The sequence below is a fragment of the Nyctereutes procyonoides genome, unplaced genomic scaffold (genome assembly GCF_905146905.1).
Source record: "Nyctereutes procyonoides isolate TBG_1078 unplaced genomic scaffold, NYPRO_anot_genome, whole genome shotgun sequence".
Lineage (NCBI taxonomy): Eukaryota > Metazoa > Chordata > Mammalia > Carnivora > Canidae > Nyctereutes > Nyctereutes procyonoides.
Window position 1 is genome coordinate 13565017 of NW_026575145.1, and position 17262 is coordinate 13582278.

General features: G+C 43.1%; 1 protein-coding gene across 2 annotated transcripts in view; it reads right to left on the reverse strand.

The window, feature by feature from the left end:
- The window catches only part of NPAS3 (neuronal PAS domain protein 3), an 841608-nt gene that overhangs the window by 7494 nt on the left and 816852 nt on the right, over positions 1 to 17262 (reverse strand). For both annotated transcript variants that reach the window (XM_055309019.1, XM_055309018.1), the window contains 2 exons: positions 16680 to 16786; positions 2412 to 2559 (listed from right to left, as the gene is read on the reverse strand). In XM_055309019.1, the coding sequence (XP_055164994.1) occupies positions 2412 to 2559; positions 16680 to 16786 (255 nt within the window). The remainder of the gene's footprint in view (positions 1 to 2411; positions 2560 to 16679; positions 16787 to 17262) is intronic.

A 17262-nucleotide genomic window follows, 5' to 3' on the forward strand; every position in this document is an offset into this window, starting at 1 on the left:
GCAGAGCTTTCTCTAGATAATGAGATGAGACTAATGGTGGGAAGTTGGCCTTAGACTCTCAGTCTCTGAACACTCTGGAGTCCCTAATTCTACCAACACGTGAGAGAAGAGGAGAAGAGCAGTCATTTCAGAATGGGGAACGAGAGGCCTGAATGACCCAGAAGTGAGGGTTTTGAGAAAATGAAAATATTGCTCAGGGAAGAACAAAGGAAAGGAACTGTGGGAAAGAAACTTCAGTAAGTTACTCTTTTGCTAATATTCAATAGTTGCTGTTTTGCCAGGGCCACATCTTTCTCTTTTAGATCTTTAGCCTCTAGAAGTGATGCCAGTGAAATGGCAGACGTGGTGGTTTCCTCTGCTAATGCCCATCTGCGTTAGTCTCCTCTGGTCCAGATGGGGGTTCACAAGTCACTTGTCACCCAGCTTGTAGACTTCTCCTCCTGAACTCAGGGTGAGTCTTTGGGTCAGCTGACACAGGTCTACCGTGTCTGAGATTGAGACTCTTGAGCCTGAAAACTTGTCTTTGGTACCCAGACTACTTCAGTCCTCTCCCTATGGAATTACATGGACTAGAATCACCAAACACTTAGGAGCTTGTACATTTGATCCCAGGCCAGATCAGTGGTGTTGATCCAAAATTTCACGGACTGACCTCTCCTTAACCCTTCTCATTCCTTCCACTTGGGGGCAGAGTCAGAAGTCCTGAGAGGGATGAAGCAGTAAGAAAGATCCAGACAGCAAGAAATCATCTCCCTGAATGGGAGCGGCCAAGTGTACAGATGACTTCAGTGTACTGTGTTCCATCAGCATGGGGGACAGATTATCTTCCAGTCTGTGGCGTTCCTGTTGCTAATGCCTGATTTCTAATAATAATGGGTCTCCTTGGCGCGACGCCATTTTTGACTAGCAAAAGAATGTTCATGCCACAATACCTTATTCTGGTTTCTCTTTGGCACGTGAGTTTTTATAACCTGCATTACACATAGCCACTGTTTCATAAACCTCTTTGTAAAAGGAGTCCTTGGCATCAGAACTCATGTTGAGCATATCACGAACACAGGAGAAAGTTCACATGAAAATCAGGCCTCGGAGAAAGCCACATTAAATACACATACTTGGACCTTTGGAGAGAATTACTGTAGCGTCGAAGAGGTCAGAAAAGGAAAAAGAAAGTAGATGAATGAAGACTCTTTTAAGTGGTGCACATTAAGGCCCTCTCTAGAGCAATAATCATTAGTGTCTGATTGATATGCTATTGGTAGCAAGCACATTCATGCCTTCAAGTCATCACCAATGTACGTGAACACACTCTGAAGGGTCAGTGTGCTGATGAGCCATGGTTGTCAGCATCTCGGCTCCATTTGGCTGTCTCCGAGAAAAATGGGATTCAGGTACTCCCTGTCTAGATTATCAGCCAAAGGGCACCAACTTCCATTCATAAGACCTACTGGAAGCGTTCCTATTCAGACCACGTGTTGGGTTCTGCTTGGCGGCTTTAGGCCAAGAGAAGCCAAAAATTGGAATGACAGTGACGGGAGGCAGCCAGGCTGCGAGCATTCTCATAGTTTCATGACAGAAACGGTGGAAGACCTCCAGGAAATTTTGCCCCCAGAAGCAGCCCAACCAAGGTCTTGGTTTTCTTTTTGCTTGGTTGACTCCAAAGGCAAAATGCTTTGGATGAGGAAGGAGAGAGATGAGGAAGGAGAGAGAAGAGGGGTCGCAGGCTAGAGTTTAGGAAGCTTGTTGAGCCTGGCCTCATTTATGGATGTAAATTGGAGGGCACATTAAAATAGCAGTAAAACTAGACCAAAGTTCCATGGCATGAGGCAAAAGAAGATTGCTTTCATTTATATACCGATATTGCCTTGATTCCGGCAAAGCAGCCCACTTGGCTTACCAAAACTTGAATGCCTAGGGAATCAAATGCTGTGTAATATGCTTAAGGTTTCAAAGGGATGGGATACAGGAGGGATATAATGAACCCTGCCACTTTTTCCCTCCCCATGCCCTTTTGCTTAATTTTCTCAAGGATTGGAATGCACGAGTGTAGGTTTATGGGGTGGGGAGAAGCAGGTGCCTCTTGAATGCTTCATCTGTCGGCAAAAGTCTGTAACTTTTTTTTTTTTTTTCTAGCCTGACCATTTGTGGGGGAAACCAAAGCAACCTCTGCAGAGCTGCCCAAATGTTGACAGACCAAGAATTACTAAAAATGTTGTGAGTCTGCCCTGGAAGTCCCCTCCAACATTGCTCTGATCTTTCCATATTTCTTTGAATCTTGTGGAAGGAAAGGCAGAATTTCCACATATTTCCACACCAGATACTGCCAAAAGATAATAAGACATGTCAGCTATTAACCATGGGCTGCATATTTTATAACTGACACAGAAATGAGAAAGAATTAGAAAATATACCTAAGAAGATAATTCACCCAGATGATATTCTTCTCATTTGCGTTCTTGGCATTAATAGCTATGGTGGCACTAGACTGTATCCAAATATATCCTCCGTTCTTCTGCATCCAACGATAGTACTTCGTCACACACTGGCCCTTATTCAGCACTGGGGGAAAAAGAACAAAACAGAAGGCATTGTGTATTAAGATGGGGACCAAATGATTATCATCTCGGTAAGACGGCAAGCTTTGAAGGGGGGGGGTCCCACACCACACTAAGCCAGGGGTGCCCTTCTGTATGCTTGGTGTAGAATGCCATTAGTAGGACAAATAAAAGCAACAATTCAGTGGAGCGAGGGTTACTAGCATTTGTAGCAAGACTTTATTCCGTTTTGGGCAGCCATGGTGTGAAAGGAAGAATAAAAGGACTACAAATCTTGTTGGCTCACAGAATACCTAATGTGGTGTGGATATTGTCAATGGGTTTGACGTCAGACGCTAACAAAGGAAAATCTGTATGTGATTTATTCATAGCTGCGAGGTAGATCTCTTTGAGATCCCAGATATTTGAATGGTTCCGAAGATGCTTTACCCTGTCTTTGATCATTTCACCTCAGCGCAAGCAGTATCAACCAGTGTCCTCCTACATCTGTTCCTTTTGATCTTGTCTAACAGAATTTATAGTCCGCGTATGAGCAAAATTTACATTGGTCAAGCAGGGGAAAGTCTGGTGAGACTTTACTGACTGTTGGAACAAAATAAATCCCCCGACCAAGTCAGGGAGAGACCCTGGCCTAAGGGAGGCACGGAATTGACTTGGCTAGAGCCAAACAGAGTGACAGCTCCACACACGCTCTGAAATATGGCCCCAAATGAAGGAACAAGTAAAAACAATCAGTAATGTGAAACGGTGCCATTAAATACCCACTGAAGGAGAGCTTTAAAATGCAGATGTTAAAAATGATACTTTAACCAAAATCTTGCCAAGTTGAAATTGATTTGATTTGTATCTGGGTACTCCTGAGCTAGTAAAAGGGGAAAGGGCAGTAAATCATCCCCTGAAATAAAGTGCTATGGAAAGGAATGGTTTAAAAGGATGCCGGAAATGTGAAAAACCTGCGGTTATTACTTGGCTGGGGATCGCAGGGACTCCACGCCCCCGAAAGCGCGCCGGCTGGTTGGCCACTAGAGGGCAGTGTGCACTCGTCCACGTTGCCCACTTTTTGGCATGTCCTTGTCTCCGTCTGCTAAAATGAAAAACCTCTAACTGCTGTAATAAATTTGGCTAAATTAGCTGCTAAATGGTTATCTCAAGTAATATGTATTTGCATTAATCATCTTGCTCTAAACCAGAACAAGCCAGAGTCCTAAAGACGTAGTAAATTCATATTGTCCATTTAATTACGGCTAATAAGTGCTTCATATACAATAGTTTCATGAAGTACATTTTGATTTTTTTTTTTGGGGGGGGGTTGGATGGGTAAAAGGAAGTCACTTTGGAGAAGAGCCGCATTTTGAGGCCGCTGAAGCTCATCCCGTCGTGTCTGAGCTGCTCTTCCCGGCTCTAAAAGTGATCACAAATCTCCCTCCACGTCCTCTGTCCGTAAACACAGAAGCACCGATGCTTTCCTCCTATTCTTCCTTTTCCTCACAATGCACCAAAAGGATGCTCGTTAAATTTAATAATTATGTCTTCACAGTTGCTCGAGAAAGATTCGCTTTGATGAGCGCTTCAAATAGGGGCATGCTCTACTCTGAGGCCATTCAACAGTTTAGGGTATTTTTAAGGGCCGGAACTGTCATCCTCTCTCGGTGGCGAGGCTCCACAGGTAGCATTGTACTCTCCTTTTGTCGGCGATTGTAAGTTGTGCCATTCTGCATGCATGGGTTCCCAGGCTACAAAACTGCGTGGTGAGGCTGAAAGCAGTAAAATACTCACTCTGCCACACAGCTCTTCTGTCAAACCGTTGTTGCATGCAACAAGATGTGCTTTTATTCAAATCCTCTCAACCTGGTTAACTATTAATAGAGGAATGACGGGTTATGAAGTTCTGCCCACTATCTTCACACAGAGAAACTGACAGCACCCCAGTCAGCGGTTGGTGTCTAATCCTATCTGCTGTGTGTCTGGAGTAAGGAATAATTTCAGATGGATCTGGTACTTTTTAACAAGGGCAAGGAGACCGAGAGACCCCTTTTCAAAATCCCACATGAAGAAAACACTGAGATAGTAGTTGACATCGGCCCAGGCCGGCTGGGGATTCCGGACCGGACTTTGACCATAGGTAGGTAGGCAAAGTGAAAACGTTATCTCCAGGGTGGAGTGCACAGAAAGGGGCAAAGTGAGAAAGGAATTCCAAAGTTAAATTAGAATTTGTAGAATCAATGTAAAGATCCCCCCACCCCCATTCCTTATAATACTTTCTCTTACTTCTAAACAAAGAGAGAAACAAAATCTCGATTGATTCTGATATGTACAGCCAGCAAAGCATCTCCCTCCCCAGTGAGCTCCGCCTACGTGCAGTGAAAGGGGCTGAAAGACTCAGAATGTGGCCTTGTCTCCTGGAGCTAAGGCTACAGGACTCTGTTTCCCAAGAAGAAATACGAATTTAGCGTGGCCAGGAGTGCAGCCTTCCTCATCCCCGGCCAAAGGCCATCTAGCAAAGAGAGCAGACCTACTTGGGAGAGGCAGGCTTGGCAGGTGGCCACATGAGGAAGTATTGTGGAAGGACCCCCAAGGAACGGGAGCCCCCCCCCAGACTCCTTGGGGGGTCAGGCAGCTACTTGAATGCCTTAGCTTGCTGTGGTCAATGCCACAAACAGATCTGGGAGCCCATTGTGGTCAGTTGGGAGAAAACAAGTTTCACCTACAACATTCATTTGCCCCGGGGCCAGACTGAAAGTGGTTCGGAAGAGGTAAAGACACCTTCCAGCCTGGACCTACATCATGGTGATTCCCTGAGGACTTCCTGAAGGAGACCTCCATGTGTCAGTGGCAAGCCAGACAGGGAGAGAGAAGGCACTGAGTTAGCTCCTACTACAGCGGGAAATGGTCACTCAAATACTGCCCTGGTTGTATTGGTTTTCTGGGAGGTCCCATAAAAAGGAGTCACAATGGAATTTTGCTTCTTTTAGAATGAACAGGAATAATTTTTGCTTGGGGCTCCAGAATATACACTTATGACTTGGGGATGAAGCTTCTTTCTTTAAAAAAAAAAAAAAATCATACTGGCAAATCAGTTGGATCATTCCAGCTGCGCCAGAGGCAGGATCTGACAGCTTTTCCTGAGCTCATGTGGTCCTAATCAGCTCAAGAAGAAAAGCCACCTTGGTGCCAGTTTGAAAGAGATTTTTAGTTTGTAATAAATTAGACAACTTGAAAAAACACAAGAACTTTTTCAATTCTCTTTAATCCAGTGGCTGTTGTTTTTTATTTGTGAGTTTTAGCTTTCGATATTGGGGAAAAATGAGAGAATGATTGTGCCAGGCTATTTCCTAAAATCTCTTTTGTGGGGAAACTCTGAAAAAGGCACGATGTGAGTTACTTGATATGGAAGTCCTTAAAAAATAGCTAATTGTCCCTTGAAAAGAGACAGAGTCATCAAACCAATGAGCTGCAGAGGAAGTTCATAACAGTGTGCTCAAACTAAAAAGAGAGGAAGCAGAGAGAAAGAAAATTTATATGCGGGTCATATGTTTAGCTCTGTACCGGGATATGGTGTGAGTACTTTTATCATGAAACCTGGCATCTTCTCTTTGATTTATCTCAAAGTTTACTTTTTGGTGTCTGAAACTTCGGGCAGAGCAGCCCGTGTTCCCCTCACTGGATTCACCCATCATATCATAACATCTCTAGAATTGTGTCTTTCAAGTTGTACCATAGGAATTCGTTTTCATTCAGGGATCTCGCAACATCGGAGGGGCCTTTACTGAGATTTTACAGGGCACTCAAGGAGATATGGAGAGGATGGGTACGTTTTTCCCAGGTTCACTTATAATCTCGAATGGTCCCAGGTGTAATTCTGAGCACCTCTGCTACCCCGGGAGAACTTGGTCCTCTCGCTGGAAGTCTAGGGTGGGACCAGTTGCTCTCGGCTGCTCTTGCTCCAAGGGGAACCAAGTAGCTGCCCTCAGCGCCACCCCACGTTCCAAGCTAAGGCTGCCTTTGAGTTGCAGGCTGTGCTCTTTCGAGGACAGGGTGGCCCCACGCTTGTGAGAAGAATAGAACAAGGAGATGTAAACGCTCCTGGCCCAACCGCTCCAGTGCTGCTGGTTTGACAGTTCGGGGCTGTTTGATCCCACCCACCCCTGATTGCGAAGGGCGTGACCCATACGCTTCACTTAAAAGAAAACTGCAGGGAAGTTCCGATTTTTTTAGGACACGTGACCCGGCCCATTATGTCAAATACACACTTGCCCCACGAAAGACTGGGTGTTCAGTTTTCTTGAATATCTTTAAAAAATGTCACCTGGTCTCTTGGTTTGAGCTTAGCGGTGGCTGGCGTACAAGGAGCGCTCAGCCTAGAGGGGAGCTCCTCTCCCCCCAGCCCCCGGGAGCTCTCGGCCAGGCACACATCCGTGGCTCTGCACACAGCCACCAACAGAGGGATTTCAGTTTTCCTCGGGAAAACTCTGTCCCCAGAAATAGACCGATGATTGAGAGGACATAAAGGAAGCCTGTGTCTGTGGCAGGAACATAATTCTGTTAGTAAATCAAAACAAATCAGTACAAGTTTGCCTTCAGAAATATGGAGAAAAAAAGAGAACATGGTCTCTTCCTGTTGGGCTGTTCTACCAAATCAAAGCCAAAGAATCTAAATAGTGAGTTGCTTGTGTCTTAAAAAGAAGGAAGCAGTCTAATTCAGTTTGGAGAGGAGATGAAGAACACGCATCAAAAGCGGCCTTTTAGCGAAGTGTCTCACAAAAGGACATTTTAGTGGCTTGCATATGCATTAAAAAGCTGCAATACTTGGCGTATTCAGGTAAGTATAGAATAAATAGGAAATGGTGAGATCATCGGAGATTGCACACTTCACATTCACACAGCTGAACAAAGAGCTTCATTATCGTCACTGCGATAGGAGGACGCATCTGCGGCGCCATTCACCCGTCCGGGAGGTACCTTCACCACTGGCTGCAGAGAATGGAGAGGGGGGTGCCTTCTCTCAGGAACTCGAATATTATTTCTGAATTCACTAATGTGGAGAGTGTGCAAGTGAGGGGGGGTGTGTGTGCGCTAGAATCACACCTTTCTACTTAATACCACAGTTGGGTGCTTAGCTGTAGCCACTGGTTTCCTTTCTACATTCACAAAACTGGCAGATGAAACATGAAAAAGAATACTGACTCTTTAATCTCTGCTTCTCCACCTAAGGCCCAAGGCAGGCTGACAGGGAACTTCATTCTGGAAACAGGACTTTTTTTTTTTTTTTTTTTTAATTCTGGATTACTTTTTCCTCTGCTTTTGAAAAACTGTGGGCTATAGGCGAATGAACCTGACATAGACTTAAAATAGGAACAAGTTTCTTTATCTAAAAGTTATAGTCCTTGATGCTTACAGGAAGGTCATTTTCAAAACCCACAGGAGAAAGAGCATTAGAGGCAGAAGCTGTGCATTAAGTGCTTTATTTACTTGCAGTCGAGACGGTTTTTCATTTAGAACTGCTCATAGGATCAACCAAGGCTTTGATGCTGTGCAGACTTTCCTATAGATTTTGCAATTAGTGAGCTAGATGTCTTAAATAGCGGGCATCCACAAATTGGTTTTTTGTTTTTTTTTTGTGAGTCTATGTGCCGAGCAATATTTGGTAAAGTTTAATGATATTTGATACTTAACGTGAGTTACGAGCTTGAGGACAGAAGACCTGTGGATGGTCTGTGAATGACTATGCATCATCTATGGATTTTCCCCCTAATACACTAATGACAGGCCCTGCTTGAATTGCTATCTGTGTGATTTATCACCTCAGAAGAGGTTTTTTCCTATACCACTGCCAATGGATAGATTTTTATTAACTGTTAATATTGAATCATGCAGAAAACTTTTCATTGATTTAGGAAATGTCAATTTGTTAAGTTTAAAAAATAAATTCCTCTTTTCTTCATGATAATGTACTGAATGGGAGACCAAGGCTTTTGAACACTGATGGTATCATGTTCTAGGACAGGAAAAAATCAGTGATGGTTGGCAGGAGTGATGTCCGAGATCTCAGATTTTTTTCAAACTGTTTCAATTCAGCCAGAGTTTCTGTGCCACTCATTCGTGCCCTTCTTGACCTAAAATACTTAAGGACAGGTATTTCTTAGCCCTTATGCTTTTTTTTTTTTTTTTTTTGGTGGTGGTGGTGGGGGGGTGGGGACGGGATTTGCCATATAAGGGAAGCCGTGAACTCTTCAGCAGGGAATTAAGAAAAATTTATGGTGAGGAAATGAGGGAAATGGTGGATTTATCCACTCATTCAATGGATATTCTTTTGAGTGCCTACTGACTCTGTGCCAGGCACCAGGGATCTCAAAGTCCACAAAAATTGGTCGTGGGCCTGTCCCTTTATTAGTATTGGTCATGGTAATTCCACTCCCTTACCAGTGATTGCTTTAGGTTTGGAAAGTGGTGGAACACCGGACAGTGAGACCCACGGGGAGGTCTCTCTCGTTGAGAACCATTGGAGAAGTTTTCTTCATTCTGAAAATATAGGACTTACCTCGATTTGCCTTTCTATGGGAGACAGATACTTAATCATCTTCACTGAGAAACTTGTAAACGTGATAACTCTTACGGGAAGGGAAGTGGGATGAGGGTCTGAAAGCACAGGGGTCTGACCTGGCCTGGGGGAATTCGTCACCTCCTTTTAAAAATGAAGTGTTGGGCACGGTTAAGCTAGAATGTAGGGAGAACTAAAACAGGGTAGAAGGATAAGGTTGGATCTTTGCCTCAGATTTACTTTATGTCTCTCGTGAACCCTGTGTTTCTGGACGAGGTCATTTTATGAAGTCCACTAAACCTCTTTAACAAGAAATACATAGGTGGGTGAGGCATAGGTATAGAGAACGCATATTTGGCAAAATCAGCAATACTTAAAGGAGCCCAGGTAAATGTCATTTGTTCACCTGTTGTGTAGATTTTCAGAAACCCAGATACTTTGTTGTGAAAATGTGTCAGATTCTCCCATGTAGCAGTCACTGTTGGTTGTCCACTGAGCAGCTACTCCTTTTTTTTTCAGTTTTATTTAGAAATAATTGACATACATCACTGTGTGAGTTTAAACACACAGCGTGGCAGTGGCTCAGCTTACATATATTATGAAACAATGACCACAAGTAGGTTCAGCTAACATTCATCTTCTCATGCGAGGTAAAATAATAAGGGAAAAGAAAGATAGAAGAAGAAAATGTGCTTCTTGTGAACTCTTCGGACTGACTCGCAACAACTTTCCTACAGATCCTGCAGCAGTGTGAGCTGCAGTCAGCATGTTGTGTATTGTGCAGCTCTTCTATCGCTTGTTCCTGGATAAGGCAACTTTCCCAAGTCCCAACGGGGGACAAGCCTTGATTGTTGAAGCCAGTCATGGTAACTGCATCCAGTGTGTGGCTTAGGCTTGGGCACTTGATGAAATGCTGGACAATGAGATATAGGGGGGCTTCTCTCTACTGGAGGGCCTGTATGAGCATTTTCTTTCCAAAATGAACACAAAATAGTGACTGACCCTTTCCTGACTTTGGGCATTGTCTTGTGAGGAACTGGTGATGGGCAGTGCTACAGCTCTGTTTTGATCATGAAGAGAAAGGAAAGATGATTACAGAGAAAGTTTAAGTCATTTTTGCTTGGGTTTTCTGTTACTCAGTAACGGGATGCATTCTAGTCGATGTGCCCCGCCAAAAATTCTAGGAAGCCAGAGGGGATGCGGAGTTCATCAAGAGGTTCAAGTGACCTGATCCTTAGTTAACACAAAATTTATGGAAAAATCATTGTATGCTAAACACATACACAAATTAAATCCCTATGCCACTCATTTGTATTAAACAAGGAAGTCTGAGGTTTTTTTTTTTTTTTTGAAAGAACACAAGAACACAAGGTATCAGTAAATCAACATTTTAAGGAAAGTAGTTACAAAACATAAAACAGCATTTTGTTCTTAATCTTGTATAATGTACAAGAAATGATGGAACTGATTTTATTTAGTTTGATTTAGGTTAAAGTGGAAGTCTTAGAAGTATTTTTTTTTGAGCATGTTTTATAAGAGCAATGGGTTAGTTTCTCTCAGATATTAGATGTTCCGTTTTATGATAATAAAAGCAGCTACGGATTGAAATAGTAATAAGGAAAAGCCCAGGGATCAACGTTAGGATTGTTTTAGAATATATCTCTGTCCTACCGAAGTTCCAGCTTACTTCCTGGGCAGCGAGGAAAGATTGTGTGCTGTTGTATTCTGTGTCCTTTTATGCTCTTCTAAGCCTGGAATGTCCCTGACCCTGCACCTCTGCCCACCTCCTGCCACCTTGGCTTCTTGCCATCCTCTTTCAAGTTCCAGGGCAGATGTGCTGTCTCTGGGACTTCTCATCCTCCCTTGTTGCCCTGCCCTCCTCCCTGACCCCCCATCTCAGGGGTTCTGTGTTTTGTTCATACATCTCAATAGTCCTTATTTTATACTACGTTTTCAAAATTGGCTGTTTTTGTGCTATCTTCCCTACTAGTATGTAAGCTGCTGGAAGGTAGAGACCACACCTTAGTTATTTTGGAAACCTTATTGCAATACCACAAAGCTTTGTATATAGTAAGTACTCACAGATGTTAGATGAATTTGAACAGGGAAAACGTTACTGTTTGTATTCACACATACAACAAGTACTTGGAAAAAGATTAACCTGGGGAAGAAAAACCAAAACACCTCCTTTTGCCTACAAGTTGACTATCATTTCTGTTTATACTCTATTAGCTTTCTCCACTGATGTTCAAAAGTTTACACCTTTGTAAAGAAGTTCATCTCTTTATCAAGTAGTTATGTACTCGTTTCATTTGAACCCTGACTGAGATACCCTCAGAGCCAAGTCGCTACTTGTACTTTACTAATATTCACAAAATTCAACCAACTGGAGGGGAAAATGAAGCCCTTAAGATTTAGCTCCGCCTTCAGCCCAGGGCCTGATTCTGGAGACCCAGGATCGAGTCCCACGTCGGGCTCCCTGCATGGAGCCTGCTTCTCCCTCTGCCTGTGTTGTGTCTCTGCCTCTCTCTCTCTATATATATATGTGTCTCTCATGAATAAATAAATAAAATCTTTAAAAAAGATTATTAATCAGTCTGTATTTACTTTTACTTCATGTACAAGAGTGCTTTTGACATTCTAGTATAGTCAGTCCTCAAACATTAACCTGAATGGGAGTCTGCTAGAGATCTTGTTAATCACAGATCTGGACTCACTAAGCTGGGGGTAGGCATTTCTGTAATGCAGGGGAGCAAGGACACTCAGCTGAGAGTTAGGCCCTTCTTGGTCTCTGTTCTCTATCTGCCTGCTTTTGGACCTGAAAAGCCAAAATCGGTACTTTCCTGAAAAGAAGGAAAAAAAAAAAAAAAAAAAGAAGTAAAATAATACCGGTAATTCACTTCTGCATAAAGCCCTGACTTTATTTTGTCTCCATGTGACAATCCGTCTTGGTTAATGGAGAGGCACATGATGCAGACTGACTTGGCTTCTGAAAACAATCTGACGTGGTAGCTGTAACACACATCATCTTTCAGGGGCATTTTCATATTCATATGGAAGAAGAGGAAAAGCTCATTTGCTTTGGGAAAAGGTCCAGCCAATGATCAGGTCGCAGCCAAATCCCCGAAGGCCCCGCTCCGAAGAAGGCTAAGATCAGAGAATAGAAAGAAGTCTTCTGTGCTGTCTGTACTTGGCCCACCCACCAAACTTTGCGCCGTCCTCTCTCCCCACACTGCAGCTTCCTTTACTGTGTGCGGTGGCTGCATACCCAGATCAACAATTAAATTCCCCCTTTGTTTGTGTGGCAGATGACAAATGCATGGAGGACATCTTGTGTTTCCGAGGCAGGCAGGGCACTTACTTTGATTGATGCTCGGTTGTGGAAAAAAATGAGCTGGGAAGGAATTACAATGGAGGGCCTGCAGACTGGAAGGGGATATACTAATTAGTCCTGCATTAAGCAGTCGGCTTGCATTTGGTGATGAGACGCCTTCAGGAGGGAAGCGTAGGGGTTATTGATGCAAAACAGCATGCAATGCATTCTTCCAGGTAGCTGTGCATGACTTTTGTCAAGAAGGATAAAATTTTGTAATTAAGAAATAAAGACCGAGGCTACTGTATTTTTTTTTAAATGCTCCCCCAAATATATCGGGTGGGCCATGCTTTCTCTATAGGCTCTCACAGACAAGCTGGAAGTCCTTCTTTCTTGGTGAAAGAACTCTTCCAGAGTTTCCTCATCCTGGGTAGCATCCTAGGAGGGGAGAACCGCTACCACTTCTATCCTTTCTGGCTCCTTTTCACTAACGTCCCACAGCTGCAGAGCCTCAAGCCTTGCTAGTGGAGCACATCATAGAGGGAAGAGAAGTTTCCCTCCACCACTCTTTCTAGGTTTGAGAGAGTTGCTCATTTGACCCGGAAAGGACCCTGGGGATATCTTAAGACAAATCCAGCAACTTCTACAGACAAAAGGTTGGATTAAAAGGGACAAACGAGAAATGCAAAACCTGTTTCTCCATTTGGTTTAGCATTCGTGGCTTGCCCGTCTGTATTTGGGCTGGCGGCAGAGGTAGAGTAGTAGATGGTGGCGCTGCTCTCCTGTGCTCCAGCTAACCGGGGCGTCGGACTCAAGGGAGACCTGATCAGTCAGCTGGAGATCGGTACCTCCCGAGCAATGGAGAACTGGAGACTGCTAGGCAAAGATGCTCAAATAATTGCTTACATGAGTAGTTTAAAATTCAAACCTCGAAATGTTGATTGTGTCAATTTGCCCTGGAGAATCAGTGAAATTGGGTTCAATGACTCCAGTGAGGTAGCATAAGGAGAAAAAAATCAGAGAGGTCTTTGGTCACAGTGTGAAAGAAGAGGTCCTACAACCCCCTTGGTCTTAGAATCCCAGTATAATTTCACTCACCCACCATGTTGGTATAGATAATGCGATTCTTAGTGATTCTTTATGTTGAAAGCCAGTGTACTATCAGGCGTCTCATGTTAACTTAGTGGGAGAGTGAATGGTCCAAAGTTCTTGGTTCAACTGATGGAGGTTGCCAGTTCCTGATGCAGCTGAGATTCCCTTTTACTTTTCTTATTCTAGAGACAAGTTCATCTACGGATTTACAGATGCCTATGCTAGGAAAAAGATATAAGTGATAAAGATAGAATTTTGAGTTATCAAAGACTATGGAGTCTTTTTTTTTAAGTTTTATCCATAAACTGGAACATAAGACAGATATCAAAATATCAGAAATATTATCAGATGGGCTAAAACCTGTCTTTCATGCACAGGCACAGGAGTTGTGCCAATAGCTCTAGGAAGAAAAGCTAAATAGTTAATGCGGTTTATTTTTTAACCATCCCTTTGTTTTAGAATTCTGTCTTACTCTTGAGCTGATTCTCTGTCACCATGACCTTCTTCTGCCAAGAAGGTACAGTTGAGGCATCCTTCAGTAATAGCCTAGGGCTTTGGACAAGCAAGATGCTGTGCTGGCTTTTTGCCTTTTCTTCCAGTGTTTACACAACCAAGACTTATTACATGCTCTGTCATTTTGTTACTGGGCTGGCTTTGGTTTGAGAATTAGGTAAACATCAGACATTCCATCACACAATTTTAGACTCAATCTTACTTTATAATGATGTTAATGTTTATTGTACAAAGCGAGATGCATTTGTATATTTTAGCATTTTATTTCAGTCACAGAATGCAAAACCTGACATTGGCATCAGTTTGATTTTTTTTTTGTGTGTGTGTGTGATTGAAGATATTAAGCACTACAAGAACGTTGAAATTTCAATCTGATTAGGATCAAAATTCTTCAGGATCAAAACACTCCTTTTCCTCCCCCTACAGTTTTACTAATTGTGTGCTACTTGACATTGTGGAGTTATTCCACAGCATGATAGCTAAATATGTGAAGTGTATTTTACTGTGCAGAATTATCAGCTCATTTTATTTGTTTTTCTTGTGTTTGAGGTTATTAAAAGAACTTAAAATTAGAAGTCGTGTGTATGAGTTGAAAGAGTGAACTCAATCATTGTTAGTAGGCTAAATCATAAAGCAATAGCCAGTATGTCAATATCAAGTAATGAAAAAAATCACAGAATTTAAAAGCATACCTTCTCTGTTTATTAGTTGGCAAGATACCAGCAAAATTAGGGGACTAGCACAATAGTGAATGGCAGAGTTGATTTTCAGCCCTCTCAAATTATTCTGGTTACTGAAAATGAGATAAAAGTAGATCGGAAAGAATGGCATCAAACATATTTGTTGGAGACCTTTGCTTCATGGGAAGAAATGAACTGCCCTAGCTCACTGTTCCTGAGGAATTGTGTTTCTTCAAGCTGTAAATCAAATCCCAGAGAGATAGCATGACGTTTTCCAAATAATAACTGAGGATGACATAGTTCTTTTTTGTCAGCACCAGGTTTCTGAAGTTAGACCTCAATTAAGATTCCAAAATGAAAAAGCACCCTTCTCTCCCCACACACATGGTCCATGACAGCGTCCTAAAAACAATATATTCATTCTTAAAGTCTGGATCTCTGGCATACATTGGTCTACAAATACATTCAGAGCTTCATCCAAAGATCTTGATTTTTCTCCATCTTCTCTAAATTCCCAGCTACAAAGAACCTGATGTTTCTTTTCAGAAAACAGCATCATTTTTTTCCCCCAATTAATTGAAGAGCCATCTGCTTCTGCGATGTACAACACCCATTCATTCTTAGCAACAAGTGTGTTCCCTAAATCCCTGGTGTGCAATACCAAGGCACGCGCTCAGTGTCGGGAGCAGAATTTGCTGGAGAGCGGCCTCGCAGGCAGGCTTTTCCCAGAGACATGATATGTACAAAACCTGACACTGAACTAGGTCCCATGTCCGTGTTGCTAATGCAGGTGTAAAAAACAGTACGAGATGCTCACACTTTGAGACTCTGGCTGGCTTACCGTCCCGCCATTATGCTTTGGAAGATGTGAGTTTAAAACGAGCAAACAACTGCGAAGAGCAGGAAAGACCTGAGCCGGCTCTCCTCAGCCACGCCAGGAAAGGGGAGAGGAAGTAGACTGAAGGGCCACCAGGAAAACATGATCGTCAAGCCATCCTATCTCATTTGTGGCACCCTGCATGTATTTAAAACCAGAGTTCAGGACTAGGTTTAGAACCATCTAGGAAGATGAGCTTGTCGGGCCCTCGTCTTTGAGGAAGAGTCTGGTGATTGTTCATAAAAAGGATTTCTGGTTGGAAAAGGGGCAGGCTCTTCCTCAGAGGTTCTGCAGACCATGTCTCATGTCTCAGGGGATTGTCAGAGCCCTTCCACACACGGTGGAAACGGCCCACCAAGTTTGATGAGGGAAACTGCATGGGACACTAGTGTGGGGGCTTCTGCTTGGACCTGGGCAGAACACTGCTGGTCTTCCTTTCTTTAAATGCCAAAAAAAAGATGCCTTGGAGGTTAAACTTGTGAATCAGGAGCTGGGAATCGACTCAAAATGCTGAGATGAGTTCCTCTCTCCTGGGAGTCAGGAGATGGAGGTATCTGTCCCCCTGAATAACCCTCTGTCTAGAAATAACAGTGAAAAGACACTGCCTTTAAGAGCTGCCGTGTCCACACGATGTGCTCTGCCCCTGTGGTCTGGCTTCCTCCTTGCCCCGGTTGTGTGGTCAGTCAAGTAGGAATTGCTATAGGCTCTGGTCTGTCTGAACTTGTCTTCTCCCACATATATTTTGCAACAGAGACCACTAATTTCAGAGTGGAACTCACTCTCTAGAAAATGAAAGGGTCAAGAAAGCACTTAAGACAAAGGTTCCCCCTTCACTTCATGGGAGAGAGAGCACAAGAGACCACAACATCCCATGTGAGGGCCTAAAAATCCAGCAACTTCTCTGGGCCTGAGTTCCAACTTGCAATCCAATTCCAACACAAGTTGAAGTGATTTATGTCTCACTTTTCCTCCCCTGCATGCTGACAGTCATCTCAGGGAGAAATCAGCACCAAAACCAAACAGACAGCAGAGAGAAGAGAGAGAGAGAGAGAGATAGAGAGAGAGAAAGATGACCCCAGCCAGGCTGTCCCCACACACAAGAGGTACTTACAGTCTAGGTGACTGTGTCTGATGCCCTCAACATCTTCGGCGTGGATGAAGTGATAGCATCTCTTCCCTACAATGTCTACAGGGGTCAGGTCCATATAATCACTAATCCTGCGGAGAGAGGAACACAGGCTGGAATTCAGAAGGGGAGGAAATACAGAAATTGTTCAATGATTTAGAAACGAATCTGCCTACGGTTTTCATTATACCAGGGTACCTGGGAGAGGTGGCACCCTGAGGGAAAGGAAGCCCTTTACAGATAAGATGATTTCCTTAAAGGATGTCGGACTTTTCCAAAAGTAGGGAAATGTGCTAGATCAAGCAACTGTGTTTAAATAATGAGACAGGTTTTTCGTTTCTTTCTTTTTTTTTTTTTGGCATCAGAAGGCACATTTGGACAACATAATTCCATGAAATTATTGAGAATCAGTAACAATACAAGATCCTCATTAGAGGCCAAGATAATTCAAGGTTACATAATAAAATAAAAACATGTTATGGTGATACCAAATGATTAGAGACACCTTTCATTTAAACAGATTGGTCTTCTATTGGGTATTTCCATGAAAAAGGGCTTCAACTGCTTC